The sequence below is a fragment of the Astyanax mexicanus genome, chromosome 9 (assembly GCF_023375975.1).
Source record: "Astyanax mexicanus isolate ESR-SI-001 chromosome 9, AstMex3_surface, whole genome shotgun sequence".
Lineage (NCBI taxonomy): Eukaryota > Metazoa > Chordata > Actinopteri > Characiformes > Acestrorhamphidae > Astyanax > Astyanax mexicanus.
Window position 1 is genome coordinate 1,925,756 of NC_064416.1, and position 10,032 is coordinate 1,935,787.

Consider the following 10,032-nt stretch of genomic DNA (forward strand, 5'->3'; position numbering starts at 1 on the left):
TGGCACTCTTCCTCCTCATCACTCCTAGGGTGATGTGGATCAGTACAAGGCTTCTGTGAGCTGATGTATCAGAACCGAGTCAAAAAAATAAATATTGAACGTCTCACATCGCAGTAGACGTTCCTAAAAAGCATATTTATATTTACCTCAGCAGTGCTACTCAAGTCCAAAGAGAGCAAAATTAAACAAAGCAGTTTAAATTAAACAGAGATAAAAGTTAAACAAACAAATGCTAAGGCTAAAAAGCCCAGCTTAAGTTTCACCCCACAAAGACTTGAGACTTGACCAAGATTCACCCAACAAAGAATTTGAACTTGTCTTAGATTAGAAACCAAAAATTCAAGACTTGACCAAGTCTTACCTACTCCACCAACGACTTAAAATATGACCAAGTCTCACCCCACTATAATTTGAGACTTGTCCAAGTCTTATACACTCCAACAAGGACTTGAGACCTGACCAAGTTTTGTCCAACGAAGATTTGAGATATGACCAAGTCACACCTAAAAAGAAATGAGAAGTCTTATTCACTTTTACAAAAAAATAGAAGACATAAGATATGAAGATATGATATATGTCAATCCACAATGATTTGACCAAGTCTCACTCCACAAAGACTTGAGTCTTGACCAAGTCTTACTTACTGCAACAAAGATTTAAGACTTAACCAAGCCCACCCCACAAAGACTTGACATTTGTCCAAGACTCACTCTACAAAGACTTGAGACTATATACAGTCTTATTCACTCCAACAAAGACTTGAAGCTTGACCAAGTCTCACTCTAAAAAGACTTAAGATATGATCAAGTGTCAATCCACAATAATTTGACCAAGTCTCACTCTACAAAGGCTTGAAACTTGACCAAGTCATACCCCACAAAGACTTAAGAATTGTTACGTGAACATTGAACCATGTTCAGGTAGCTGCACTGTTAAAATAGCAAAAGTCAGCCAGATGACCTGACCAAAACACACCCATAATTAATTAAGAGAATTAGTACATGCATTTAAGACATTTCAATCTGCGCAAGGTGTACTTTTCCCATCGTTACGATAGCAAAGACACACTGACTCACCCTAAAGCGAGCTTGACGGCTTGATTCATGGCTATGGATTAGTAAAATACTTAAAAAAATAAATAGTGTGTGTTACAGTGGCAGACACGTGGATTTATTAAAACACAGAGTGAATTAAATTAAGGGCTTAATCTATAGAAGTGGTCAACAATAAGTCAGCAGAAACAAGCAACATACCAGAATGCTCAGTCAAAAATTACAAAGAAGTGCAAAATGCAATAGGATAGTCAAAATACAAAATTGGTCGGCAACTAGAAAGCTAACAAAACAACAAAAGGCTAAAAGGCAAAAGAGTGGTCAAATATACAAAACAAGGGTTGATAAAAAGACAAAAGCAAAAGAAACGGGGGGTAGAAGAGCTAAGTGAATAGTTAAAAACACCAAAAAATGCTTTAAAAAGGATTTTTTTTCTGTAAAATACTCAAAACATAACTTTTTGTACTGAATAAACCCATAAAAATCCCAGCACACTCTGAAAGTCACTCGTTGAAAAAGTTTCAGAGTTTCTGAAGTTCAAAGAGAAAACAAGACTCGGTTCCACTTCAGGTGTTTCCATTTATCATGCAAATGTCTGAAGTCTTCCGGCTGGGGCGAGCATATGGTGACACCAGTGTTGTAATGTACAGGTGCATGCTGGGTACTGCGGTCCGATACGCTTCCTAACTGCTTTGCTCTCCACCTCATTGCCTCTGTATCCCTACAGTGAGAGGATCTATTCATCAGACGAGGACATACTCGCTCATCACTCTCGCTCGGGTGACAGCGGCGTGGCAAAAGGACACGGACATCATTCGCGGAAGGACACACGGAATCCTTTAAAACAAAATGCTATATATTAGTAACCTAACCTGAGAAGAGCCGAATTGCCGAAGTTGTTGGAAAATCAATCAAAATGCAGATTTTAATCAACTTGCAAACAATATTTCTAGTTTTTAAAAACTGGGAACACAGCACTTTGCAGCGTTCACTGAGCTCCAGTGTTATAAGTGGTGGATCTTAATTCAGATTAATGATGTGTCAGTTTGAAAGTGATGGTGAATGATCTACGTTTTGCTCGTTATCAGTGATGATAAACGGTTTGATATAGGACACCAGTGATGAGAATAGAGATAAGTTCAAACTAAAAGGTGTGAAATATTAAAATGAAATGAAGAGAGTTTATAAGACTATCATCAACCCAACTTTAATCATCTTATTTTGGCCAATAGACATGAAAGGGATTGTTAAAGAAAAATATTAAATTAATAAAAATACCCAGCGTTTTAATAAGATGTACAAGAAGTTTTAAAATAAAATATATGAAAAAAATAAGATAAAAATAAGAATTTAGTAGGAATCATTAAATAATAGGTAATAAAATCAAAGGTAATAAAAATTAAAAGAATGCGACTACAGATGAATAAATAAAACAAACACACAATGCAGTAAAAATACACACACATACATTACATATATATACATAGCGACCAGAAAGTGATTTTTGGTGGTAGCGGGTGGTAATGGCACTAAAACAAGTCATTTTTGGTGGAGGTTTCAGTAACGAGACTAAAATAAGTGATAAGTGATTTTTGGTGAAAGTTAGCACTAATGGGCCTAAAACAAGTGATTTTTGCCAGGAGCATACAGTAAAGGGACTAAAGACAGTAATTTTTTGGCGGGAGTGGGCTGTAACAGGAATAAAACAATCCATTTATGTGGGAGCGGGTGGTAACGGGACTAAAACAAGCAGGTTGGATTTTAAAAAGCAGTCCCGGGCAGTCCTCTAGCTTATAACTTGCTGGGTTCAACTGGAAAGGGGTGGGTCCCGAACGTAGATGGAAAACAAAAAAAAAGCCCAAACCTAATATGGTAATAATGGTGAGAAAAAAATGGACAGCGTTATCCAGTGCTATATTGCTGTTTCGATAAATACATAAGTAAAAATAAAAGTGGGAGAGAGCAGTAATGGGACTAAATCATTCATTTTTGGCATGAACAGGTGGTAACAGGACTAAAACAAGTGATTTTTTGTGGGAGCAGGTGGTAACAGGACTAAAACAAGCATTTTTTGGCAGGAGTGGGCGGTAACAAACCTAAAACAAAGAACAAAAGATGCTAGGGAAAGGCTGGCTTTCCCAAGAAAACAAAATTGCTTTTCCAAAAAAGAAATAAAGAGATAAGAAGAATGCACAGCCTTTCTTCCAGAGATATACTAAACCTTTTGTTTGCTTGTTTCTTTTTTTTTTCATAGAAAGACAACCAGAAATTAGGTTAAAAGAAACTCAAGAATTCAAGAAGTTAAGACATAAATCATAAATACAACCACTTGCTGTCCATAGACAGACAGACAGACAGACAGGTATCAAGAGCTGGGCTATGTTTCTTCCTCTTTTAAAGCCAGGCCACAGGTGTTGATTGCCTTTATAAACCGCCTGTTGCCCCCTCTGGTGGCCGGAGGCTGCATAGCCCTGGAGCCAGCTTTCAGAAAGTGCACAGGTAGTCTATTTAAAACACTGTTTATATACAGAGTAGCTTCAGGTAGTTCTCCAGCACTGCCATCTTAAAATGAAGTCTTTTAAAATGAAGTAAACTGATAAGCGTGAACAAATATAAAGGATAAGGGAACAGATTGCAACATTAACTGTGTAAAAATGCATGAATTCTTGTGCTTTCTGAGACTGGTAATTCTGATTAACCTTTTCGGATGAGTGCCAGTTTCATCATCATAGCATTTTAATGCTCTTTTTTGCACCAACTGCCCTTTAAATGTTTCTTAAAGTCATTATTTTTCTTTATTTAGTTGAGTCGTTGTTTCTTCTCATAATCTGGATTAGAACATTACTCTATAAATATTCACTATTCACTGTATACCTGTAACTCTACCTCTTCACTACTTTACTTTAACTGATGCTCTCAAACACTTTATTAAGAGACAAGAAATTCAAGTAATTAACTCTTGATGAGTTCAGCACAGCTGTTAACTGAAAGCCTGAATTCCAGGTGACTCTACCTCATAAAACTGACTGAGAAAATCCAGCAGAGATGTTCAAATCTAATCTAAAAACTGTTTAAATCTAGTAATCTGTTTTGTTTAACACAAATATGTTTTTCCTCATAGTTTGGATGACTTCTTCCTATTCTATTAAATCTACAAGAAATAATGATTAAATAAGGTTAAAATCTATTATAATAAATGTTCATTGTTTTAAAAGGTTCTGCATTGTTTTAATACAAAATTTGATTTAATACAAAAGTCATCCAAACTATGAAGAAAAACATATTTGTGTTAAACAAACCAAAATATGTTTTTCTTCATAGTTTGGATGACTTTTGTATTAAATGTACAATGCAGAATCTTGTAAAATAATCTTAACCTTTTTTTTTTCATACCAACAAGATTCACAATAAATTTAAAGTAATTTTAGCTTCATTACTGTAGAGCCATGACTCTTTACATCACATAACATCCATCAGAAACCAAGCAAAACTCAAACAAAATCCCATAATATTAATAAAACAGAAAGAAAGAGAGGTTTTCCATGCCTAAATAAAGACTTACAAACCTCTACAAACCACATCCAGCATCCAGGAGCCTCTAAAACTCTTATTCAGTTCTAAACAGCTAAAGAGTTATAAAACAATCAGCCCTCCATAATTCATCCAGTCCAGCTCTGAGTGCGGTTAAACCTGAATCTGCTCACTCACTCGTTTCCTCTCTTTCTGTTTCAACAAATACAGAAACCTTCAGGCGAATGAAGCCGAAACAATAACCGGAGACCAGTTTTAGACCACTGCTCTTCAACCTGCCGGCTCTAGTGGACAGAAGTGGTACTGCTATAGGCGTCTGGTTGCCAAAAAATACCTTCCTTTTTATCAAGGGCGTAGGATTGGGTTCTATATTGGAGGGGGGCACTTTTACTAATATGAGCCAAATCCCATGTCTAAATGTCTGAATTATATACATTTATGACAAAAACTGATCAGTTATTATCTGCACTTTTAATTTTTTCTACTGAAAGCACTTCTTACTATGGTGTCCTTTTTAGAAAAAAATAATTTAACTTTACGTTTCATAGAGATTTTTGGCAGAAGTTAAAATATAAATGTTAGACGTCAAAAAAAAAAACAAAAAAAAATTTGGATTCGCCTGGAATTTACTCAGGAATTGTGGTCTTACTGTGAACTAGAAATAAAGTCAGGTTACAGCTGTGTTTCTCAACACTGTTCTTGTACACTCTACTGCATATTCCCACTGTTTTATCTGCTTTAAAGTCACTTAATAAAGTAAGGGGTGGTATGATGTGTCTAATACACTTCTACAGTATAGACAGTATATCATTATTGATTTATGCTCAATAGGGGGTTAAGAGATTTTAACAGGTAAACTTAATAAATGATTGTTTATTAGCTGATCAGTTGGATCTGGTGGAAAACACACAATTTTAGGGCAGGGATCAGGGTTAAGAAACTGCTTTTAACTACAAATATAAAATATTATACTAAATTCTAGCTATCTACTACATCCGGCTTCTAGCTAAATAGTTAGCTAAATGAATTGTCGTTCATTATAGCTGACAGTAATCCTGCAATCCTAAATTAATAAACACAATTTATTCCTGATTTTAGAAAATATACATTTAAAACACTTAAAATGATGAGTTTCTATGATTTTACCAAATTAAAAACCTCTGGAATATAATCAAGAGGAAGATTGATGATCACAAACCATCAAACCACCAAACTGAACTGCTTGAATTTTTGCACCAGGAGTAAAGCAGCATAAAGTTATCCAAAAGCAGTGTGTAAGACTGGTGGAGGAGAACATGATGCCGAGATGCATAAAAAAACTGATAAAAACCACCCAGGGTTATTCCACCAAATACTGATTTCTTTGCATTATTTGAGGTCTGAAAAAAAAATCTCATTTTCAGTGAATAAGTGCTCTAAATTACTAAAATTTTTATTTGTAATTTGGGAGAAATGTTGTCTGTAGTTTATAGAATAAAACAACAATGTTCATTTTACTCAAACATAAACCTATAAATAGCAAAATCAGAGAAACTGATTCAGAAACTGAAGTGATGTCATACCTGACTGAGATCAGGCAGAGAAAGAAAAGGGAGACACTGCTGGGATGGGATACGAAGCAGTTGTGTTTATTCAGAAACACAGGAAAAAATTATAAAACTCAAAAATGGAAAACAAATGAAAACAAGGAATATGCAACAATAACTATACGGGAAAACTAGAAACAAACTCAGAAACTGACAAATAAGATTGGACTGGGCAAAGTAAAGAAAATGCTGAAAAAACGGGAAAAACGAAAAAAACAGCCAAAACAATAAAACCAGGAAGTGGCCAAAACAATAAGACCAGCGCGTAGCGCGGTACAGCGGGGAAAACGGGACAACTAGGCTAACAAACGAGAACAAAAAACTACTAAGCAGAGCTTAGGGAAAACGGCTAGACTGAGAAAAAATAAAACTGAGCAAATAAACAAAATAAGAAAATATAACAGAAAATACTTAGGCAACGCTTTGTACAGACAGCTAACAGGCTGGAACCGCAGGGAAACACAGACCATGATAGTGACCAATACTCGGCGAAGAGTGGAGGAGAGCAGCGTGCTTTTAAGCTGCTCTCCGCAGCTGAAGCCAGTCTGTGATCAGGGCTGTGTGCTCAGAAGGAGCGGATGTCCTTATATGGGCATAGTGCTCTCAGAGAGTGCCGGGGAGGGGGGCGCGCGGTTGCTCAGGCCTGACACGTGATCTCTTCATTTTTTCAGAGCTGTATCTGGTTTAATATAAAACTACAGAACAGAAGGCCCAGTGGATTTTTTAGTTTTACCCCCCGGCGAATTAAACAGAACCCAAATGTCTCCGATCTTTCACACAGTGCTGAACATCAGACACAAGAGAAAAGTTTTAAACGCGTCTTCATTTTGTAAATGCTTCAACAATTTCACATACACTTACACCCATCACAACAGGAAAAAGCTTTCCCGCTCAAATAAAATATGCATATCATAACTGGAGCACAGCGGCAAAAACATTCTTTACCTTTATCACAAAATACCTAACTCTGAACTAGAATATCTCTGAGTTACGAGGTTTTGACATGACTATAATCAAAGCTGTGAAAAGTATCTACATTTATTACTCTGTAGGTAGAATAGAGTTTAGATACTAGAGATTAATAAAATACTTCTGTAGAAGTTGGAAAATCAACTCAAGCTTTTTTATACAAAAGTACTGGTTTTGAAACTGCTTAAAGTATAAAAGTAAAGGTAATGTAAAAAGAAAAAATAAATCCATTAAGAACAAAAGCTTAGGCCACGCCCACAGAGTCTGTCTCTCTATTTTAAATTTTAATATCGAACTAACCTCAGACAGGCTGTGCCTGTTTTACTTAATCTTATTTAATTATTTATTCTTAACTTTTATTTCTTATTTTAGTTCTTCTCTCAGTACCTGTTCTACCCAATCTTATTTATTTGTAACTTTTATTTTTATTTTATTTATTAATTTATTTTCTTTTTATTTATTTCTTTATTTTATTGAATTTTTTCCTCATCCAACGTTTAACATGTAAAGCTAAGTTAAGTTAAGTAAACAAAACTGTAATTCTTAAAAAAAAACATTTTCTTTTAAAGTTAAACGAGTGCTGGATGTTAATCTACACAGATTTCTCTCCTGAAAACTGTTTATTTGGGTGAGTAAAAAAGCTCTTCAATTTCCATTTGAAGGCTGGGTGCAGCAGCATTAGCATTAGCATATTTCTGCTAGCGCTAGCCGCGGTTCGTGACTAATGCCACCCGGCAGAGCTACACTGAGGAACCCTGAGTGATATTAGCTTTATTTATTTATTTTATTTTTAATAGTCTTGTATTATTACTTTTTAAACTTATTTTAATTCATTATTATTATTTATATTTTGTTATTAAGAACAAAAGCTTAGGCCACGCCCACAAAGTCCTATAGTGCACTACTCCAACTCCCCAAAACACATTTTTCTAAAAGCCTGCATATATGCCCCATTGTAAATTAATGTATTTTGCATACAAAACAATGTAAATATATATTAAAGAAGCTTCTCTTGAGTCTCTGCACGGATTGTCTTCATACTAGGCTATGCTAGGCTTGTGGGGGGACGTGTGCAGGTGTGATGGATCACAGTATAAACCAATAGGGAGTGGGAATGGTATATGTTTATACTTCTCTACATCCAATCACAATCAGATTCACTCTATCTGGATGGAGAGATTTATCTGGATAGGGGTTTTATTTAACGATGAGAAGCTGGAATGAAAACGAGCTGATATGAAATAGGAGTAAAAAATAACAAGCAGCAAGACGGAGCAGCCAATCACAGACAGCATACTCTCAACTGGAAACAACCGTCCACCTGGAGAAATGCATCCAGGACTACAATACTGCACGTGTACACAACACAAAAGAACTGAAACTCCACCCAGATCGGGACTTGAACAGATAGACGATGGGTTACAGAAATTAGTATCACATACAGAGAGAGAGAGAGAGTGAGTGATATAGTGATAACTATAAAAAGAGAGACAGAGATAACTATATATAGAGAGGGTGATAGAGTGATAACTAAATAGAGATAAAGAAAAATAGATATAAAAATAGATAACTATAGAGATAGATAACAATAGAGAAAGAGATAAAGTAGAGTGGCAGAGATAACTATATATATATATATATATATATATATATATAGAATGATCATTAGAGAAAGAGAGATCAAGAGAGAGAGAGAGAGATCGATTGAGAGAGAAAGATATCGAGAGAGGCTAAAATACCTACAGAGAGAGAGGGAGAGAGTGAAGAAGAGAGAGAAAGATGAAGAAAGAGAGAGAAAAAAGATTAAGAAAGAGAGAGTGAGGGAGAGAGAAAGATGAAGAAAAGGTGAAACAGAAAATAAAGATAAAGAGATAGAGAGCGATACAGAGAAAAATAAAGAAAGAGGTACACACTGAGATAGAGTGATAGAAAGAGAGCACGCAAGAGAGTGATGAGAGAGAGAAAGAGATAGAGAGAGATCAAGAAAGAGAGAGAGCGACAGAGAACGATAGAGAGTGATAGAGAGAGAAGGGCAGAGAGAGAGAGATAGAGTGAAAGAGTGATGGAGAGAGAATGATAGAGAGAGAGAGAGAGAGCGGTACCTCAGGCTGCAGGTCTGGTGAGGAGTTGAGAGCAGTGATGCTGGATTTACCCCAGTCTGCCTTTAACATCACCGACCACGCTACACACTGATTGGAACAGAGAGTGTGTGCGTGTGTGTGTGTGTGTGTGTGTGTGTGTGTGTGTGTGTGTGTGTGTTTGTGTGAGTGTGTGTGTGTGTAAACTGTAATCTGGATCTGGGTGGAGGATTCCCAGCAGATTATCTCCAGTCTCTGATGATCTGCTGGCTTTTCCTGGTTTTATGTAAATCCAGCTTCACTGGGAAGAACCTCCCCAGTTCTCCCAGTTCCCCCAAGTCCTTCCAGTTCTCTCCAGTCCTCCCAGTTCTCTCCAGTCCTCCCAGTTCCCCCAAGTCCTTCCAGTTCTCTCCAGTCCTCCCAGTTCCCCAAGTCCTACCAGTTCCCCCATGTCCTTCCAGTTCCCCAAGTCCTCCCAGTTCCCCCAAGTCCTTCCAGTTCTCTCCAGTCCTCCCAGTTCCCCCAAGTCCTCCCTGTCCCCCCAAGTCCTACCAGTTCCCCCATGTCCTTCCAGTTCCCCAAGTCCTCCCAGTTCCCCCAAGTCCTTCCAGTTCTCTCCAGTCCTCCCAGTTCCCCCAAGTCCTCCCTGTTCCCCCAAGTCCTCCCAGTTCCCCCAAGTCCTCCCAGTTCCCCCAAGTCCTCCCAGTTCCCCCAAGTCCTCCCTGTTCCCCCAAGTCCTCCCAGTTCTCTCCAGTCCTCCCAGTTCCCCTAAGTCCTCCCTGTTCCCCCAAGTCCTCCCAGTTCCCCCAAGTCCTC

General features: G+C 37.2%; 1 protein-coding gene across 1 annotated transcript in view; it reads right to left on the reverse strand.

Moving 5' to 3' along the window:
* The window catches only part of LOC107196871 (uncharacterized protein C14orf132), an 893,178-nt gene extending 883,765 nt beyond the window's left edge, over nucleotides 1-9,413 (reverse strand). Inside the window, 1 exon segment of the mRNA XM_015600737.3 lies at nucleotides 9,241-9,413. Within this exon segment, the coding sequence (XP_015456223.2) occupies nucleotides 9,241-9,309 (69 nt within the window). The 5' untranslated portion in view covers nucleotides 9,310-9,413.
* Between the last annotated feature and the right edge of the window lie 619 nt (nucleotides 9,414-10,032).